The sequence below is a fragment of the Sebastes umbrosus genome, chromosome 10 (genome assembly GCF_015220745.1).
Source record: "Sebastes umbrosus isolate fSebUmb1 chromosome 10, fSebUmb1.pri, whole genome shotgun sequence".
Lineage (NCBI taxonomy): Eukaryota > Metazoa > Chordata > Actinopteri > Perciformes > Sebastidae > Sebastes > Sebastes umbrosus.
In genome coordinates, this window is record NC_051278.1 from 14,482,584 (window position 1) to 14,505,169 (window position 22,586).

The window sequence follows — 22,586 nt, forward strand, 5'->3', positions numbered from 1 at the left end:
TGCTGAATATTTCAAATATTCAGTATCGATACTTCAATATTTTTGACAAAACTATCCTCTCCTGAACTTTCTTGGCGATGCAGCCTGGACTGTCAATATGTCGGCTGTCATTTTTTTTCGAAGGCATTGTATCTAATTTAATAACATATTTACTAAGGCTGTCAAAGTTAATGCGATAATAACGCAACTTTCGATTTTTAGGTTGTAGTGGGCTCAGTTTTAAAGCAACAGTGAAGATACTGGCATCATATGAAACTAGAAAACCTCAGGAATCCATTGGTACCATGTTATACTAGCAGGAAAAACTTGCATGGCCATTTTCAATGGGTTCTATGGGTACCCACGAGTCTCCCTTTACAGACATGCCCACTTTATGATAATCACATGCAGTTTTGGTCAAGTCATAGTCAAGTCAGCACACTGACACACTGACAGCTGTTGTTGCCTGTTGGGCTGCAGTTTGCCATGTTATGATGTCAGCATATTTTTTTATGCTAAATGCAGTACCTGTGAGGGTTTCTGGACGATATTAGTCATAGATTTGTGTAAATATATACGTACATTTGCATAAAGCAGCATATTTGCCCACTCCCATGTTGATAAAAGTGTGAAATACTTCAGAAATATAATATAATATTTACATAAAAACACATAATACATAACACATTTCTCGTAGCTAGCTTTTTTTATTGAGGCTTATACTGTATGTGTGTGTTGGATAATGAATGAATGAATGAATGAATGAAAGACTTTATTTCGAACATATAATAAATAAAAACAGATACAAAATAATAACAAACAAAACAAGAGTTATAGTGTCCGAAATAATAAATAGATAATGCAATACAAACACTAGCTTTATTAGAAATAACAGTAGCATTTACATATTAAGAAGTCAAACCTAGCATAGCATGTCAAAGCCTCTTGGATGTGCGTCTAGCCTGTGTGAGAGTGACCTGTGACCTAAATAAGCTCCATTCAGTGGAGAGACATGTTTCACTCAGACTAAAGATGAATTATCATGGTGAGGTTGAATTTTAACTGAGGTTACACTGTGTCACTAAATACTCTTCAGTGACACACTGTAATAGCATTGTTCTTTCAGAGGACAATTCAGTATAAGAAAGAGCAGGTCAGTAGGGTTCAACTTTTCTTTTATAATATCCAGATATTGATAAGACTATGTTTGCAATGTCACCACATAAAGTAGCAAATAAATGCATGTATAGGCTGCATCCTTTTCCTTCCTCTAGCAACTTCAGACCAGCTTCTTCGTCCATAATCTCTTCTGACCAAATTCTCATGTAAACTCTCAAGTTATGCTTGAGAAAATTAGCTCCTTATGTGGTTCTGTAGGACTAAAAATCATGTCCTATGTATCTATGGCGTAGATATTGTTCAGTGACTCCTTAACAGAGGTAGAATTCAGGCCTCAGTGGTGCAAATGTCCTGAAAATGATCTCTTCAGAGTGGAAACATTACATAACGTGTTTAGCAAATAATTTTTTGGAAAACCTCGTGGTCTCAAGAACTATGAATACAGCTGCTGCAATAATCAAATAATAGAGTTAACATCAAATCTAATAAAAACATGTTTTGTACATAATTTTGTACGTGTTGACAGATTTAGCGTGTTTTTTAGAAACTTGCAATCTTGATAAGAGACGAATAGAATAAAAATTAGTAGAAGATTATAACTTACTTAACAACATGCCATGTTAATACTGTTATTTTGATTTGCCTTAGTTTTATGAATATTTTGCTGTTGTCTGTTTGCTTTTATTTATCTTTTAGTATTAGTCAATCCTCACCTATTTTATTTTATTATTATTTTTCTTTCTTCAGTCTAGTGTTGTTTAGGGATTCTGTTCAGGTGTTTTTTCTATGATGTGGTTTTGTGTTGTTAAAAATTTGAAATCAATAAACTTAAAGTCATAAAAAATAAATAATAAAATAATATAATATGGGTTTCATCTTGTAAATAGATAGAGTACTCTATGCTTTATCAAACCTAACTTGTCTCTTTTTGGCGCTTTTTCTAGTTGTTCTTAGTAGACCTGTTTGTTCATAAAAAAAAAATCCCTTAACGGTTGTTGTAGTGGAGAATACAAAGGGCGTCACTGTGAATGATGGTTGATTACGGAGGTCTTACACAGGGCATTGGGGGCTCGTCAGTATTCCCAAGGCCAGTCCCCTCGCCATGTGACATCACATGCTTTCATGTGATACGCTGATCTGCTGCGAATCTGGAAAGCTTCCATTTGAAATTCCAATTTAATGGAATTTGTGCTGCAGAACAGAAAATTCAGTCAGCAGTCGTGTGAGGAGGTATGCAGATACAGCCAGCAGAGCTACAGTCATGCTTGGAGCAAACACAAGATGACTGGGAGGAAACCAGTAACATTTGGTGAGATGAGAACGACTATACGTGTATATTACAGAGGCTAGAGTCAGGAATTAGTCTTTGTTGGTTTTTAAATTAAATACTTGTAGTTTGTATTAACCTAGCACTTCTCTACGTATTATATTATTATGTTGTAAGTAGGTTTGGTAATGTAGCACTAAGTTATTTGGTTACTGTCTGATGGAATTATTTATGGCTCAGTCCTGATGTCTTAAATTCATGTTGGTAAATTCATTGTTGAGCTGTGTAATTGGGGCCTTCCTGTAAAGGGTGTGTGTATCTTCAACAGTGAATGGAGACAGATGTGAGGTGTGTGTGGTGTTGAGTCCTCCAGATTATGGTCTAGAACTGGAACAACACGATTATCTAGATGTCGCCATGCTTTGGCTTTTTGAAGGAGTTGGCTTCTTTTCTTTTATCTCACTTTACTTGTGTCTTAGTTGGTATCCAGGCATTTCCATTAGATTATTGACCCCAACAGAATGACTGATGTGATTAAACTGCAGCTTTGTCACATTAGTACAATTACAGATAAAATCACTAAACTGTTATTTTTGTAAACTATTTTTTTCACATTTAGCAATCCATCTCCATAAAGTGTGCATTAAAACTGAATAGACAAAAGGCTGCTACTTCCAAATTCTTAATATGCATTCAAGTATCACAGCAGTAGTGTGATTATTATGTTTTATTTAGAATGTGAGGTGAACTCTAAACTTACTGTTTTTCCTTAAAATTACTTCCATAACTTCAGCTTTCTACTTTACTTTCATTGCCAAAGAATGGCTCTATTAAAGGGATAGTTTGGGTGTTTTGAAGTGGGGTTGTATGAGGTACTTATCCATAGTAGGTGTATTACCTACAGTAGAGGACGGTCGGCGTGCCCCAAGCTTGGAGAAACAGACAGGAGCACTGGAGCAAAGCAATGTACTGCTGTGGATGGGGACGGCAGAGAAACACATTTTAACCACCTATAAGAAAGGCTCACCTAAAAAATCAACATCCGTTTAAGTGTACATGAGTACATGAAACAGGTAACCTGAAAAAAATCATGTTCCTCTGTGTCCTCCGGTGCTCCTAATGGCATCTGCAAGATTTCACATACCGGAGGAAAACAAGCAGTCAGAGCTGATCTGAGGTCCGCTTTCCAGCTGCCGTCTATGAGAGCCGGCTGTCAATTACTCGCGAACTTTAGCTGTAAAATGAGTTTTTGATGCCGCCGCCATTGTGAAATCTGGTGAAGGAACGCCAAGTTCCTGTCACATGACCGGAGCACATCTAATGGGAACGCTCTCTCAATAAAATGACCTGTGATTGGTCAAAGTCTCCCGTCACGGGCTAGATTTTTTAAAGCCTGAAAACAGAGCCATGAGGAGGAGCAGAAGTCTAGTTTTCTCTCAGAACACTTGAATTACAATATGCTGAAAGGTTATTATGGAATTTTAAAGTCTGTAAAGATGATTTCACAACTTTTCATTTATATTTACAGTATTAAATGAAAAATCATGCAGCTACCCGGAAATGACAACCTATTGGTTTCTCTTAATGAAGGACGACCTCATAATCCCACATAGTAGTTTTGAGTGCTTGTATATAGATTTGATTGTGCCACCGTCTTATGATGTTTTAACTCCTCTGTTGCAGCTCAGACATGAGTGGAGCCAGTAACACACTGGCGAGAGAGTTCCTGACTGATGTGCATCAACTATGCAGTGCGGTGGCCCAGAGAGCAGAGGCACGGGAGGAAGACGAGGAGGAGAGTCACATGGTGGCACTGGGAGAGTACCTGGTCAGGGGACGGGGCTTCCTGTTGCTCAGCACCCTGGACGCCATCATTGACCAGGTGAGGATGCTCAAGGCCACAAATTAATCTTCATGAAAAACGTCCATCAAGATGAGCATTCTTCTCCTTGAGGCCGCATCATACAGTCATATGTGCATTTAAACTGTAGTTTCAGCCATGGGGGTTGCAGCTATTGTCATAAAATTATGTAAATGCTACTACTGTAGTTCAATTCAGTAATATTCACACTACACTTTAGGCCACTGCTTTTAGTTTTTAAATCTGACTCATGTTTTAATGAATCTATTAAACCTTTTTTTCATGCAGCTGTTTAATATCAGCATGGCAAATTTAAATTTTTGCACATAAGCCTACATAACCTCTGCTGCGACTAATCTCTTTTCCTCGAAAGGAAATTGCAGACAGAGTTTGCGATAGAGATATACAGTGTAATGCAAACACGTGATAAAAGAAACAAAGATTATGCAAACATAACATCAGACAGACATCATATGGTAAGATTAAAGCGGTATTTGATGACCACAGCGCAATAAAACCAGTGAAAAGTCGTCAGTTTTTTTTTCCACATTAGTAGATGCTTATATTTTCATGACTGTACCTGACCTCAGACATGAGAAACTGAATGCCTGTTTTGATTTCTAAACACTTTACCCAATTCTATATTTGTTTAGTAGCCAATTAGGCTGCCTCTCTACATCTGTGGCTGGTGTCACTGCAGCTTGCAGGGTGGTCATATCTAAAGAGGAAATGAGCTCTGCAGAGCCCACACGTTGTTTGATTATCTGATTGATGGCAGAACGTTTTTCTCTTCGTTCTGCTGCTGTTGAATGCAGGATGTTGATGCTGATATGCAAATCCATTTAGAACAGTTGACAGCACTATCATATAACTTTCAGAATAGTTGATGATATTTTGATCAGACAAAACCCTAGGGCTGTACTGAATAATTGCTGATAAAGATCAGGCTAAACTGATATTATTAGTATTATACTATTTTTAGAATTAGACTCCAGTGGCGGCTGCGTAGGATTGTTTCCGATTTGTGTGATCCAGACATTTCCAATAACTCCAGAGCGTTGTAAAGTCCAAAATTCACAACATGTTTTTATCTAACAAAATATTCTGCTTTAATCCGTATTTGTTTGCATTTAGCCTTTCAAAAACAACATTTTCACTGTAGTCATAAAACTGTTTGCTCTGCTGCTTGTTGCACACAAAGGAAGGCACTTTTGTTATATTCATTAAAGAAAGTTGACTTAAAATAAATAAAAGACTAACTAATTTTATCCGATGAATCACTTTATTCAAATTGAGGATTTTGTAAGGGTTATGCCGAGAAGACATTTGGTACAGACCTATTGCCTGTTTTGATTTTCAGACACTTTACCCAATTATTAAACCATCACATGGACAATCTTGTCTCTGTATTTGTGTAGTGGCCGATTAGGCTACCTCTCTAAATCTGTGGCTGGTTTTACTACAGCTTGCATGGTGGTCATATCTCAAGAGGAAATGAGCTGTGCGTTGCCTACGCGTTGCCCAAGTTGGTCTCTTCGTTCTGCTTTTGTTGTACGCAGGATGTTGATGCTGATATGCAAATCCATTTAGAACAGCACTAAGGATATTTTAATCATACAATACACAAAATATATCAGTATTACTCTTCGTTTAAAATGTCTTTTACAGATATCGTTTGGACTTGGTTTGGCACAATATTGGTGGAAATATACTGTACCATGAAGGTCAAAGGTAGCCACTCTGTTTGTTAACACCTATCTACGACACTGAGTTGTGAGCACTCTATTTAGGTGCTCATGTTAAATGATAGGAATGGCCTCACAGAAGCAGGTATTGTTTGCTCTGTTAACTAACACCAAGCTCTGACAGAGCCCAGTGTTTCCTCTGCCTAGTACTGGTCCAGCAGAGCCCTGGCTACACTGAACTCTGTGTTTCTATATATTGATCTGATCTGTGAGTGTTTTTTGGGTCAAGTAACAATTTAGGAGATGCTCCTATCCAGAGTGAATTATGGGGCTTTTACATGACAATTTCAGCGCTGCACATAAATGGTCAGAAATCAGGATAAAGTTGAAAACAATATGACCTTGAGCATTGGGGTTTGGCATTTGTCTTCAATGGTTCCCTCTGTCAGACATGGTGCCGCTGCAGAGTCGGATGTCAACCTACATAAAACATAATGACTCCTAAGTGCTTTGATGCCGATCATGTGAAATTCAGTGAATAAACAGGCTTTTGACATAATGTAAATAATGATCTATTCTGAAACGGTCTCTAGGCTCCAGAGTGAAAGATGGGATCACCACCAAGTTCAGTTATTTTCATGCCAACAGTCTCTTAAAGAAGAAGGTTTCTAAACTTTATAATCTTCTGACTTGAAGTAACAAATGCATTATTGAATGAAATATTGTAATGTGATGAATGTGACCCTGTGCGTCAGCATCCTTGTGGCCTCGTATTGTTCACAGCTAATTTCACACACATTCATTATATTTTCTCTTTTTAATGGGAGCCTTCAGTACAGAAATGTAATGCATTCATGAGTTAGTGTGTTATCACAAGCTCCAGCTGTGTGCGTCAGCTGTGGCCTGAATGGAGTCAAGCCTTTAGTAACAATCAGGCAGAGATGCTTTATAAACCAGACTCTTTGTAAACATTTATTTATTTGTGGTATGTATGAACTTGTGGTTTGCAAAACATGGTTTCAAATCATAAATGTTCTGTTTGATTTAAGTAGAAAATGTATTTTGAGTTGGATTTTTTCCACTGTGCTGTTAAATACTCCCACTCTGTGCCACCTGGTCTCTGTCTGTTTAGTTCTGACTCTGTTTAGATGACTCAGGTCCATCTCAGTAAGATTTTCCTTACATAAGACTCTTATTCATTGCATTCGTAAAAATGTCCACACATAACCAGTATTCCTATAGTTATGTAAAAGAAACATAAAATATAATGGTCAAATTTTGGGGGGTAAATGTCAGGGATATTTAATATATTTTATATATTTGTATATTTTTTTCCAACTGACTGAGTGTTAAATGACAGGCAACTGTCATCTCTGGGTAAATCATCAACTGAATAATTCAAATTGCAAATGCTTGGCTACAACCAGATAAAAAGCTGTATAATTACAGTGAGAGGTGGTTAGAGTTGGAGCTACACCAATCAATTTGCCAGGCTCATATATCTGCCGATATTAACTTTTTGAAGATATATTGTATCAGTGTACATGTTGGCCAAGAAATGTCAGTACAGAAATGCCAAAATAGGTTTGAGGTAATTTGTGTTACCATCGCACAGTGTGTCCACCAGTGAGCCCTGACAAGTTAATTTTTACACTATAAAATGTCCTGCTCAGTATGTAGAAAAAACAAGTTTGGTCGGTTTTGTGTTTTTATGTAACGCCACATCCCCGGTTCGATCCCAGCTGGTGTTCTTTGTTGCCTTTTTAGAAAAAATAAAGTCAATAGATATATTGCTATCAGATACCGATATCAGTAAAGTATCAACTTCTCAAATCCAATATTGGTCAGGCTATAGTTGAAGTATCCAAAAACTATAATTAAATAGAAGTAAAAGTATTAATGTAAATAACCAGAGTTAGAGTAAGAGAGTATCTAACGAAAAGCCTACTTGATTAGTGAGTTACTCATCAATCAGTCATTTCTGGCAGCCTTTGCATAAACAGCACAACGGTGACAGACCCATTACTTTATAGAAACTGCACAACATGTAATGATTGCACAATGCATTATACAATGAAAAGAAAATTGCCAATTGTGTAGGTTGATTGTTTTTAATTAACACATGAAGGAGTTGGTTCTCTCTCTGCTGTGAGGTATGCCCTGGTTAGACATGAGATCCCCAGGGTCTTGGAATTAAGGCCGTCATGTAGATGCTACATTGCTCTCTGACACATTTCACTGAAGACTAACTAACTAATAACTAGCTAACTAAATGCACACGAATAAACAAAAAAATATCTCGTGGAATGAAAATATTTCTGTAAAACAGTTGAATTCAGATACAAAGCTAATCTTAAAATAGCTAAATTCTCTATGTTGAAAGTAGCGAAACACAAAGGGACATTTGTCCTGAATATGGAGAGTTTATCTTGATGGGAGTGTCTGGGTGTGACTTCAGAGTGTGACCAGAGGGGCAGGGAAACTTTCTTGGTAACCTCAGTGTGTTTTGTTGCACTCTTAGGAATTGACCTGCCGGGAGGAGCTGCTCACTTTGCTGCTGTCTCTACTACCGCTGGTCTGGAAGATCCCTGTGCAGGAGGAAAAAGCCCCAGGTCAGTACCCACAAAGACTTACTCTATTACTTGTTCATGTTAATGTTGATGTTAACAGCACATACGTCACACTGCGCAGCTGTAATGGCATGTGACTGCCTCTTATTCCTGGTTTGTAACTAATGATTTCAATTTACATACTTTATTTTATGAGTGTAAAATGTGCTGTGCGTTACAGTTCTCTGTGATTTGCAAACTGTACATTCTTATCGTTTGTACAGACGAGCTGAAATGCAGACAGCATTTCATGGGCCAGAAATGTTCTCTAACTTTGTTTATTTATATATATGCTTCATCTTTTACGTAATTATTAAGGTTAAGCATGTTTCAGCATTCGCTTTGGAGGGTTTATGTGAAGGAAGTGGAATGTGTGCACATTGCTTTTGACTGTAAATAGCGTCTGTGATGTCGAATGACTCATTTTTATGTTTAATGTATTTGACTTGCTTAACAGTGCAAATGGATGACTTGTTGTTAATCGTTGCAGTCAATGTGTCCATTATGTTGAATCTTAGTGTTACAAACATAAGCAGCCAGTCACACAACAGGAGAAGAGTAGTGGCTGCAGAGGCCTGTGACCTCAGGATGACACCGGTATTTAGTACAGGACTGCTGATCCAATCTAACATGGACCCTAGACATTTCTACTCTAATTAATTCTTACTCACTCAGTGTGTTTTAACAAACAGAATGGCTGCAGCTAAGCTTTATGTTACTCATCTTACATAAAAAAAAATGTTTTTTTGGGAAATTGGAAATTTAAAATGGCTTATGTTTGAAAAAAGAAAACAATTCCTAAAATGTGACATACACAGACATAAATGCAATATGACTTCAGTATACAATTTAAGTTTGGTGTGACGCAAAAATAACAGTATGTATGTCTAGAACAGTGGTTCTCATCCTGGGGGTCGGGACCCCCAATGGGGACGCAAGATGGTTGCAGAGAAAAAAAATAAAATAACATATTTTAGACTGGAATGTTTTTTACATTACCTTGCCCCTGTACCAGTGATGTAATTTGCCTCAGAATAGATTTTATTGAGTGAGTCTGTGAGAGTCAAAGTGCGAGTGCACATGAGTTTCTGATGGGGGATTTCCGGCGGGTCAGGGTGAGAGAAAAAGTCACAGAACGCATTAAAAATCCACAGTGCTTGGAGAACAACTGGTCTAGAAGTACATTTGGTATGTAGGTCTTCATGTACAGTATGTCCAGAATAAAACTGACAGATTTCTTTATGTTGACAGATTTCACCCTGCCGTCCCTACTGGAGGTGTTCCTCAGCCGGGAGGTGAAGGCCGCCCCTCTCAGAGCAGGACAGAAGGCTGCGACAGATGAACAGAGCTCTGGAAAGAGGTCCCGTGTCGGCAGTGGCACCTGGAAGTCACGGAGGTCACGCAGGACGGCGCAGAAATACTCTGTAAAGGATGCTCGGAAGTCTCAGGTTTCTACCTCAGATTCGGAAGCCAACCCTGAAGACAAAGCTGTCCCGGGCCCCGGTGGTGCGAGGAGCCGAAGGTCACATGGCTCCACCATCCGTGTAAGCTGTCAGCATCATCGTTCAGAGGCCTCCCAGTTAACATCCACCGCCGCCAACCCCAACACAGAAACCATGAGTGCACCGTACCCACACCCCCGGGCCCCTGGCTCCCAGATGGCGGACACTGAAACCCTGACAGACCCAGCTGCAATATCCATTTTCAACCGCATGGAAAACTCGCCCTTTGATCTCTGCCATGTGTTGCTTTCCCTGCTGGAGAAGGTTTGTAAGTTTGACATGAGCATCAACCACAACCCAGGCCTGGCGGTCAGTGTCGTACCCACTCTCACTGAGATCCTGACTGAGTTTGGAGATTGCTGCGGTCCAGGGGGTGGAGGTGGAGGAGGAGCGGGGGCAGAGGAGCTTGCTGGAGGCTGGACGGAAGAACCAATCGCACTAGTCCAGAGGATGCTTCTACGCACCATCCTGCACCTGATGTCAGTGGATGTGAGTCAGAGTGAAACCCTCCCAGATAGCCTGAGACGCAGTCTGACAGACCTGCTAAGAGCCACCCTCAAAATCCAGAGCTGCTTGGACAGACAGAATGACCCTTTCGCTCCTCGGCAAAAGAAGACCCTGCAGGAGGTCCAGGATGACTTTTCATTCTCCCGCTATCGCCACAGAGCGCTACTGCTGCCAGAGCTACTAGAGGGAGTACTACAAGTGCTGCTAGGTTGCTTGCAGGCTTCCACACCCAACCCTTTTTTCTTTAGCCAGGCGCTGGAGCTCATCCACGAGTTTGTCCAGCACCGCGGCCTGGAGCTGTTCGAGGCCACGGTGCTGCGGCTGGAGGGACTTGGCAGGGCAAGGGACTCTGAAGTAGGAGGCGAGGTTTCAGAGAGGCTACGAGGTCTCATCGCAGGGGTCTTTAAGATCATCAGTGCTGTCAAGAAGGCAAAGTCGGAACAGCTGCATCAGTCCGTGTGCGCCAGACGCCGCCACCGTCGCTGTGAATATTCCCACTTCCTGCATCACCACAGAGACCTGTCAGGTTTGCCCGTCTCGGCTTTCAAGCAGGCTGCTAGACGCAACCCCTTTGAAGAGGATGGAGAAGGCAAGGAAGGGATGGATGGTGATGCGGTGCGTTACCCCGAGCGCTGCTGCTGCCTGGCTGCCTGTGCTCACCAATGTCTGCGGCTCCTGCAGCGACTGTCCCCCAGCGGGCCAGCTGTGTTGCAGGTGCTGGCTGGGGTGCAGGCTGTTGGAATATGCTGTTGTATGGACCCTTGCTCAGTCGTAGGACCCCTGCTGCATGCCTTCCAAGCTCCAGGTCTCCGTAGTTACCAGTCTCATGTTCTCAGCGTCTTGGGCCGACTGATCCTAGACCAGCTTGGTGGGGGACAACCCTCAGAGAAAGCCAAGCTGGCTTCCTGTAACATCTGCACTCTGGACAGCAGCCAGCTGCCAGGCCTGGAGGAGACACTGCAGCACGGGGAGCCTTCAGCCATTTCTACCAGTCTGTGCTACCGCTCCCAGGGTATTCTGCCGAGTGGAGGGGGGGCAGAGGACATGCTGTGGAAGTGGGACGCTCTGGAGGCCTATCAAGAGCTAGTGTTTGGTGAGGACTGGCAGCTGAGCCAGCAGATAGCCGGCCATGTGTGCCACCTGACCCTGCGGGGCAATGCTATAGTGCAGTGGCAGCTCTACACACACATCTTCAACCCTGTGCTGCAGAGAGGGGTAGAGCTGGCCCACCATGCCCAACAGCTGGGCGTTTCCACTGTCTGTAGTCAAGTCTGCAGCTATCACACACAGTGCCTGCCCGTGGAGGTACTACTCATTTACCTGCAGACGTTACCCGCCCTTCTCAAATCAAGGTAAGCGATTTTACATCGGATGTTTGTTTCTTGAACACCTACTTTTCCTTGGTCATCTGTCTTTTTTTCAGTGGTTGTTTTTGTCACTCTCTCTGAGTTTTCCCTGTAGTATTGGACAGCATTTCAGGATTCTGCCAAAGAGGTTTTAAATTAATTTTGTTTTTAGGTAGAAAGATGTGTAGCTGCAAGCTGTTCTTGGATTAAGTAAATGTGCTTGTAAATGCGTTTAGACTTATTTGTCATTACTAGGGCTGTCAAAGTTAATGCAATAATAACGTGTTAACACAAAATCTTTTTAACGCCACTAATTTATTTAAACGCATTAATACAACTTGCGTTTTTTAGGTTGTAGCGGGCTCAGTTTTAAAGCTAGAGTGAAGATACAGCATATGAAACTAAAAAAATCGAAGGAATCCATTGGTACCAACCATGTCATAGTAGCTTGTCGGGAAGGAGGCTAAATAATGCTCCAAATTTACACTAAAGTTTGGCGAGGAAAAACTATCATGGCCATTTTCAAAGGGGTTCCTTGACCTCTGACCTCAAAATATGTGAATGAAAATGGGTTCTATGGGTACCCACGAGTCTCCCCTTTACAGACATGCCCACTTTATGATAATCACATGCAGTTTTGGTCAAGTCATAGTCAAGTCAGCACACTGATACACTGACAGCTGTTGTTGCCTGTTGGGCTTGAGTTTGCCATGTTATGATTTGAGCATATTTCTTCATGCTAAATGCAGTACCTGTGAGGGTTTCTGGACAATATTTGTCATTTTCTTGTTTTGTTAATTGATTTCCAATAGTAATATATACATACATTTGCATAAAGCAGCATATTGGCCCACTCCCATGTTGATAAGAGTATTAAATACTTGACAAATCTCCCTTTTAAGGTACATTTTGAACAGATAAAAAATGTGCGATTAATCACGATTTAATGTTTTAATCGATTGACAGCCCTAGTCATTACATTAAAGTGATGCAGGTGGTTGTTTTGAAAAACGTTTTGGATCCTGATCCTTTTATACTATCACATAAAGCAAATATAATCAGCCAGCTCAAAATAGACACCTAATCCACTTGGACATTGTTTGTCATTAGATCTGTCTCACCAGGTCATTGCTAATTGATGCTAATCAATAATTTATTACAGCTGTGTGGACTGAGTGACAGATGGCAGATTAGTGACTGTTTATGTAACACTGTTATGAGTACAGTAGTCTGACTAAAGCAGGTGCTTGTGGTATTTGTCCAGACACATTTAACAAAATGCTGCCAAATTTGGTATAATAATGTATTAATTAGTTTTTACTTTTGGTTTGGATATTATTAGTTATATATTGAGTTCTCCGCTTTGAAGCAATCCGTTAAGGGAACACTGAATTGCCCATATGTGTGAATGTGTCTGTCTGCGTGTGAATCATGGTGACCTGTCTAGGCTGGTGCTGGATCCTTCCCGATGCATGCTGGGATACGATGAATCCCCATGCGACCCTAAACAGGATCAGTGTGAATAGAAAATGGATGGATGGATGCTTTGAGGCAGTCTGTCAGCGGTGGGCGGATAGGTTTCCTTATTAAAATTCAGTATGGAGTTCTGCTCTCTGCAGGTTTGACTGGCATTCAAAGTCTTTACAGCTGTGGTTCTGTCATCTGAGCCTTTTCAAAAGACACTTTAGAGACAATTTCATGTCCTTGTGCTTATATAAAAGGCATCAAGTCTTATGTTCAGATAAATCTCACTTTCAGAGAGCATGAGTGGTGTTCTACTTAAACACAATGAGTAGGATTCTCCTAAAAGCAATATATGGACTCATACAAAAATAATCACTTTCAATCATCACTTGACCCACCAGAAGTGTGTGGTGGTGTCTGTATCTGCAGAGACACATCTGCCTGTATATTCTTATTTTGCTGTGTGTTCGGAATGTTTCTGAGTGTCAACCTCTATAAAAACGTAGCGACCAGGTGCCAGATCGTAAGCACACATCCAAGAGGAAGCTACGAAAATGGCGAACACAGCGCCGAAAAAACGCAAATATAGCAAAGTGAAACATCAAGCGGACAAAGCCAATGTGTAACAATTAGGGGGATCTATTGGCAGAAATGAAATATAATATTTATAAGTATGTTTTCTTTAGAGTATAATCAACTGTGTTTTCGTTACCTTAGAATGAACCGTTTATATCTACAGGGAGCGGGTCTTCTCCTCGGAGTCCACCATGTCGCACCGCTATCTTCATACAGTAGCCCAGAACGGGCAAACCAAACTCCGTTAACGTTTCCTGCTTAGGCCAGAGTCGATAATGTTACTCGCTCTCGGGGCCGGCGCCCTCTCTCTCCTGCTTCACGACTCACTTCCCACGTACACACACTCTAAGCACTGGCTCTGCTCCAAATGACCTACAGTACTCTTACAACAACTGGCTCTAGAGAGGGACATTTGCGTTTTCGCGTTGGCCACCGTAGTTCTTCACGGCAGTTCTTCTAGTCTGCTTTATCACTGTTGTACAACTTTATTGAATCTTCAGGTCGCAGGTAAATACAACAGTGGTTGCTAAAATGTAACGTACAACTGGTCTTATGAATTTAAAAAAAATGTTTTCAGTATGTCCTAAAACATTGGCAACCAAATTGCAACATTTACCGCACAGCAAGAACAAGAAAATGATATGTAGAAGGATGCTGCTTCTGTACAAACCACCCATCCTTCCTTCTATATGGTGAATCTCACTCGGTTAAACTATACGGCTCCATCTGGTGGACCAATTATATATTTTATAACTTTTAACTCATCCTTTTCCCAAACTGTTAAATAAATGTCAGCTGGTTAAAATGTCTCCAAACATCACATTCAGCATAATCAGCAGGGCCCAGTAGTATACTTTATATGTGATGTTTATCCTGTCCCTATGGACAATCTCCACACTGGTCTGAGGAATATCTTCTTGCAGTGTTGTAGATCAAATTATTGTCAGCGAGGACAAGGATAGGATATAATGAGGTAAATATTGATTTGCACCCTCAGTGTATTCAAACATTTACACAAGCTGGACATTTATATTTGTTTGCCTTCTGAGGACGCCATGTGAATGTTGATAGTTTGGGAAAAAGGCTCAGTCTCACACACTTCAGTAGTGTATTGAATGACAAAGGTTAAGATGATTATATGACAGATGTTTTTTGTTTGGGTGATCTTATCCTTCACCTAAATGGCTTAAATAATGCCACAGAAGCTACAGTTAAAAGCATGCTGTCGCAAGATAAACTAAAAGACAAGTAAACTTCACAAAGCTGCACATCCTCTGACGTCTTGCACCGCTCCTGTAGCTTTTCTGCACAACAGAGCACCGTATTTTTCAGATGAGAGCATTAAATATTCAGGCTAATGGATAGTCACCCTGATGGTCTTGCACACCACTAATGAAAAGAGGAAATGTTCTGAAAAAGCAGAATTAATCAACTCTACAATAATTTAGAGGACGAGATGGAGAACGGGTTTGAATTGGAGGGAAAAAAATCTGCAAGTTTATTATTTATTAAATATACCCATTTCATGCTCTGGGCTCAGAGCTTCAAGTGAACATCTGTTTCAGCTCCTTAACATACTGGGTAAACAATCCCATGCTGAGATTAAAGTGATTTTATTTTCAGTGTGTCAGTGTATAATGTCGGCACATCTCTTGAGAGCGTTGTTCTCTCTTACCAAATGTTGATTTAACCTTCACTCAGGTGACACATTATTCTTTTAAGGTAATTTACCCTGCGTTGTAATAGCGTAATTTATTATTTATCACTGCCTAAATAGCGTGTGTATACCAGTAGTAAACAAATTTAAAAGGGTAAAATGTCAACATTGTTTTGCTAACTAAACGTATGATTCACATTCAGATAAATTTGTCTTTGTGGTTCAGCAAAATAAACACAAAAAAGACATTAGGTAACAAAGCAAATGCAGTATATAAATTTGGAAACGTACAAATATAGCAGGTGTGTTCAGGAGTTAGCGTGTGGTGTCCTTCACAGTTCATTTATCATGTTAATAGAAGTTGACTAATATACTTAAAGGAGTTGTTGTGCCCTGGGGGAAATTATATCTGCAACCCGACGGGAGGAAATGAAATCAGTGGAGGAAGGAGTGTGACGGTGGTGTGTGTGTATGTGTGTGGTGGCAGCGGCTTTGCCTCTGATTGACTAGTTGCAGAGTTCGTTAGATTAGAGTGAGTGGTGCCAATTATTTTAATTGCTGGGAGAGTTTAAATGTGTGCAGTTCACATCTACCCTTTCGGTCACCATTTGAATCCTTTCCTCAGCCAGTGAGAAGCACATTCATGGCTATATTCTTCCAAGGGTAATACTTAAAAGACCAGTGTGTAACAATTAGGGGGATCTATTGGCAGAAATGGAATATAATATTAATAAGTATGTTTTCTTTAGTGTATAATCACCTGAAAATAAGGATTGTTGTGTTTTCGTTACCTTAGAATGAGCCGTTTATATCTACATACGGAGCAGGTCTCTTCTACACACTGTACCTTTAAGTAAATGAATAGCATAGTGTATTAAAGTGTTCAATTGTGAGTCTTGCTATTTGCCTGTTTTTATATTTAGTGTGTGTAATGTTTATGTCCATTTTCTGTTTGCTTAGTTTCCAATATTTTCTGTTACAGGGTGATCAGAGACCTTTTCATCAGTTGTAACGGGCTCAATCAGGTGACGGAGCTCGTCTACTTAGACCAGACACGCCCTTTGGCGTTGAAGGTGTTTGAGACTCTGATAATAGGCATTGGACACCAGCAGGCTGACGGGGTGCTTCAGGAGCTGGAGAGCGCCGATGCTGAAGAAAGGGAGGCCGTCTTGGGCCTGGCTGAAGAACTGGGGTCCCGAGGGGCTGGAGAGGGCCCGCAGAGCCTCAGCAAGTTCTACGAAGGCCTAAAGGAGGCATATCCACGCCATAAGAGCCGGAGCGGGCAGGGTCGTGGACCAGGGCGGAGCCGAGCAGAGACCCACCTTCACGTTATCAACCTCTTCTTGTGCGTGGCCTTCCTCTGTGTTAGCAAAGAGGCCGATTCTGACCGGGACTCAGCCAATGACTCTGAGGACACTTCGGGTTACGACAGTACAGCCAGTGAACCTCTTGGCGGGCGACTGCCTTACCTCTCCCCAGATAGCGTGGCTCTGCCCTCCAAAGAGCAGGTACGATGCGCTGCAGATGTCTGGTCAGTGTGTCGGTGGATCTACCTGGCCAGCCCCTTGTTTCAGAGGCAGTTCTTCAGGCTCGGAGGACTGGATGTCTGTTTGCGCCTCATGGCCATGGTTATTCAGAAACTTTCCTGTAAAACCAAGGACGGGAAGGCAAAGAAAAAGAGGGATGGTAAGGGCAAAGGCAGCCCTGAGTCCACGGCCCTGGCGGCCTCACTGGGACTGGAGGAGACATCTCATGATTCAGCCGACGCCCTCGGCACTGGTCCAGCTGAGGGGAAAACCAAAGATCCTGCAAAGAAGCTGGAGGAAGAGTGGCAACTACAAAGTATTCGTCTCCTTGAGGCCTTGCTGGCTATTTGTCTGCACAGTGCTAACTCGGCCCTGCAGAGGATAGAGCCTGAGCTTTCTTATCAGGTATGTAGTTTAATATCATACTAATCAATCAGCCAATCCCTAACCACATCAACCACAAAAAAAACAATTAAACTGTTATGTCTCCTCTCGTCTGTAGCTCCAATCAGTGGAAGAGACCCTGTTTGAGGTGAGAGACCAGCTCTCTCGCTCCGGGGTGGTAAACTCGGACCTCGCTATTCCTCTGTTCGACTCACTCCTGAGAGTGGCCATGGCAGAGGTGTCATCCTGTCCTGATCCCCCTGAGGAGAAGCCAGACAGGGTGAGTCCTGCCTTGGGAGAACCTGTGAGTGAAGTTAATGCACCTTTTTATATTCTCAAGATTTTTGAGCTACTTGTGTATCAAGAGGAAAGTTCAGGTTATAGCCAGTCAGACACTTGACTCCTCTGCTGCTACAGGAGGTGCTATCCATATTCATCAGTATAAAGCTCTTGGCAAAATGTTACTCTACTTATCTTTTCTGCTGGACAGCCTCTACTCAGTAGAATCAAGCTTTTTTTCAAGGTATAATTCAAACTATAAATGCTTTTGTTGCACCTTATGTGCACATTTTCTGCAAAACTACTACTTCATCTTTGCTAGGGCTGCACAATTTATCGAAATTTTATCGAAATCGCAATATGTCCTTCTGCAATTTTCAAACTGCAGCAGGCGAATTTTGTTAAAGGTGAAATGTTGTCAAAATACCATTTTAAATGAAATATTGTGGTGCTGCAGAGAAATCCTCACCTAAACATCATATTCTACAGACTTAAGAAATCGTCTTTGTTTGGTACAGATCCCCGCAAAAATCACACCATTATCATTTTAATAAGTTTTACAATGAAAATGAGAATAATGATGTAAAAATCAACATTCCCGCCCAAATTGCAAATCATATCGCTATAGCAATATCAGTCAAAATAATCGCAAATAGATATTTTTTCAAAATCCTTTGCAGCCTGCTACCCATGACGCAAAGTGCCAGTGTACACTATAGTTATCCACTTGGTGAATGTTGCTACGATTTAATTTGCTGCTATAAAATTAGTAAGTCAGTGGCCTCTGGGTTCAAGGTGCTGACCATAAACCTTTGTTGCATGTCCCATCTCTCTCCTCTAATTTCCTGTTGTCTCTCTACTGTCAGTGGAGGTAAAGTACTTGTCTTACTCTTCATTAAACAAATTCTCATCACTAGTTTCAACATAGTGGCAAATGTTTCTGAAGGTGTCAGACAGGGGTGAGAACTGGAGAGTCAAAAGAGATTATACAATTTTAAATAAGCATGTGTGAGCGACCATAGCTTTAAAGCAGTTTCATATCTATGAGTGTGACCACAAACAAACTGCATCTTGTTGTGTGTAACCCAATAATATGAACTTATCTTCCAGTGTGCCCAATGAGCCGCTGTGAAGGGGACAATGACTCTTTGCTTGATAAAGTTCATTCAAACACAACAGATTGATAAAAAGGATATTTCATATCCGGTTGATTTTTTTAAATTGCTTTTTTCCCCAGTAGAATGAAGCAGATTGTGTTCAGTCACCACGCACAGCTTCTTTGGCTGAACGCCACGGCAAAATATAAAGAGCAGTGGTGTTTATTTAGGAGCGAACCGTACAATGAGAGGAAAATCATTTTCCGGCCGAGTGTCGTCAAGCATCAGGGCGGCTGTGTATGGCCACTCGCACTATGTTGCTAAGCAGCCGTTATCTGCCCGATGTGCAACAAAACAACAGACGTACATAATTATGGCCCTTGTTTAGACCAAGCAGTGGATGCAAACATGAGCGAGCATGGTCTCATTTTGAAACCCAAACAGGTCACTGATGGTACTTTGTTTAAAAGATTTTTACATATTCAAGCAGCAGTAGGCAAGATTGGAGCAAATATGATTTTAAAAAAAGTTATTTTTATAAAACAGTCACTATATCCTGACAGTAGTGCATGAGACAGGCCTCTGTGTCCTCCGGTGTCCTCCAGTGTCCGCCGTTGCTCCTAATGGCATCTGCAAGATTTCAGAGACCGGAGGAAAACAACCAATCAGAGCCGAGCTGGAACCTGCCGTCTCTGAGCAGCTGTCAATCACTCGCAAACTCCAAACGGAGTTTGATCCGATCAGAGTTCGAGAGTGATTGAAAACTGCCTTAGTTGAATGAACAGCCAATAGGAACGCTCTCTCTCTGAAATGACCTGTGATTGGCCAAAGTCTCCTGTCACGGGGCTAGATTTTCTAAAGCCTGAAAGCAGAGCCATGAGGAGGTGTAGAAGTCTAGTTTTCTCTCAGAACACTTGAATTACAATATGCTGAAAGGTTATTATGGAATTTTTTACCAATGATGCTAAAAACATTCTGCCTACTCTCACTTTAATGTAAGTTATTTCAACATAGTCTTCATAAGAATATAAAGAATATAGCAGTTAAAATATTCACACATGTCCTTAGTCACAACAACTTCCGCCTTCTCAAGAGCGTCACTATTGATGTAGGCTACATTAATGAACACTTTTCAAGACCATATATGGTTATGGTTATGTAGCTGCTTTTATTTGCTTCAGGAAGTGAGACGAATACCGAAAAGATATTGTAAAAAGATAATACTTTTCCTTCTGTCTGTTCTCACTAAAACGACTACCGGCCTGGTAGTGGGTGCCTCCTCTCTCACCGCCTCAGATGTGTTTTTCACAAGTCTTAAAATGCCTGTCTGACTAAGCCTGTTCCAACACAGGAGGATTTAGCTTTTTATATAATAGATTTACCTATTTCCTAAGAGCTTAGCTCTTTCTCAGTGAGCCCAGCCGAGTGTGATGTTCACTTAACCATTACAAGTATGTGCTATGAAGCTCCAAGATTAGTCTTCCACCACAAAGTTTGTCCACTTTAAAATGTTCACTTCACCCACAATTGAATATCAAAGCTGCCTGGTATTATGCTGAAAAGAATAGAGGTATTCATTACAGTAAGCCTCTTCTTTGAACTAGTAAACAGTTTAGAGTTCAACTGTTTACTTGAGTGTGTGTGTGTGTGTGTGTGTGTGTGTGTGTGTGTGTGTGTGTGTGTGTGTGTGTGTGTGTGTGTGTGTGTGTGTGTGTGTGTGTGTGTGTGTGTGTGTGTGTGTGTGTGTGTGTGTGTGTGTGTGTGTGTGTGTGTGTGTGTGTGTGTGTGTGTGTGTGTGTGTGTGTGTGTGTGTGTGTGTGCGCGCGTGTTTGCCTACGTGCATGTATGATGACTGACTGTTCACATCAAGGAACTGGGCTGTGTGAGCGCCCTACGAGTCAGCTGATATTTGTCTTATGACCAAAATCGTGTACTTTTTTTTCCCCCCTCACTTGAAAACATTTTGTTGGTAATTCATTCGCCGTATTAGTGATAGGACCGCTGCTCGTCATGCTTAGTATATTTTAGCATAACATTCTTAGTCCCTGGACATTTTTTTTAAAAACAACTTTGGGTAAGCTATTGCGAAATACATTTTATCTTACCAACAGCTTGACCAGGCGATAAACTTGAAATTCACAACTTTTTTTTCTTGCTGTCTCACTCTTCCTCTCTCGCTCTTTCTCTTTCTGTCAGAAGCTCCAGGTGTTGGCGGAGGGGGTGGCTCCGGCAGGCGATCTGTCTGAGGAGGTGGACGAGGTGCAGAGCTGTGGCGTCAAGCCCCCGGGGGAGGAGGAGGGCTACGACGCTGACAGCGAAAGCAACCCTGAAGACATGGCCAAGCAGGAAGAGGGTAGGTCCACACTGGCTGACACACACACACACACACACACACACACACACACACACACCTCACTCTTACCTTACCACCCTCCTCAAGAATCCACAGCTACTGCACACACCTGACTGCTCCTAATGATTAGGCTTGTTTAATGCTACTTGTACTGTTTGCTTTACTTTTAAGTCTTCCACTGCAGATTTTTCACGCCTTTTGTCTTCCCTGGGGTTATTTTAAGAACGCTGTAAATCACTTTTACGTAATGTACTCCGTCTTCTGTCACATTTGTTTATGTTGGTGATAAATGTCAACACACTAATCTTGATGGATTAAGAGGTCATGTATTGGTCTCAACCTCTAAACCTGCTGATTTTTAGCCTTGGGAAATCTTGCTTCTCCCGCTATTGAATTGATCGCTCAACACATTTGTTGAATTATTATGCATTATTGCATTTCCTTGCATTCATGTTGACCAGAATCATGGTTTTTAAGCAATTTGCAGTGTAAAAAAAACACATCCTCATTTCGTTTGCTGTGGAGGATATTTGGCAATAACAAGTGGTTAGTTTTTATTGCGCACATATGACATGGCAGAAACGGGCCTGAGAGCTTTCTTTCTTCTCACAACAGCCTCTTGTGTTCGCTCTGCGTCTCCACTCTGGTCTCACCGGTTAAGAACGTGGCCTGATTACACCCTTTTTACTTTTTCATCCCCTCAGAATACAATCATTGTTTTACAACTGCAGGCAACCACACTCCGCGGCCTCACAAGCTGGATCTTGTGACTCAAAGTCCGAGACTTTAGCTTCCTGGAAAACTTTTTCGTCCTGGAAAACAGTGAATCTGAAACACTGACCTCACGCGAGACAAATAATAGGCGGTAATAGTCCGTCCTTCCTCTCATATCAAACGACCATTTCTCCTTAACATTGAACATCCTGATTCAATTTGAAATACACATGGGTGTAGGTGTCTGGGGGTCCTCCTGCCAAACTTTTTTTAACAGAATAGATGTCCTTTCCTGTATTCTGGTGCCTTTTAACAGGAGGTTTGATACATTTTGTAATTTCGTCCAGAGGAAGTGGTTGGCCCCAGATCATATATCTGAAGATATTAAAAAGCTTAAAGTACAGAAATTGATTTGATGACTAATTCAGAGCCATCATTGATAATAACCACTCATTGTTTATTTAAACTTGAGGATCTCTTTATGCTTGCATGTAATTGCAATTTCTGTTAATAAAGTAAAGTGGAGAGGACAACTTCAGTCAAAGTGCCCCTATGTAACACTATACAGAGCAGAATGAGGTACAAACAAACAATATTTATTGAATAGAATATTTTCTATAGATTCTTAAGATAAGTGAATATTAACAATAACATAAATAGA

General features: G+C 41.2%; 1 protein-coding gene across 1 annotated transcript in view; it reads left to right on the plus strand.

Moving 5' to 3' along the window:
• The window catches only part of lyst (lysosomal trafficking regulator), a 75,837-nt gene that overhangs the window by 16,147 nt on the left and 37,104 nt on the right, over positions 1-22,586 (plus strand). Inside the window, 6 exon segments of the mRNA XM_037781698.1 lie at positions 4,049-4,247; positions 8,433-8,523; positions 9,772-11,881; positions 16,555-17,503; positions 17,601-17,762; positions 21,055-21,211. Of these exon segments, the coding sequence (XP_037637626.1) occupies positions 4,049-4,247; positions 8,433-8,523; positions 9,772-11,881; positions 16,555-17,503; positions 17,601-17,762; positions 21,055-21,211 (3,668 nt within the window).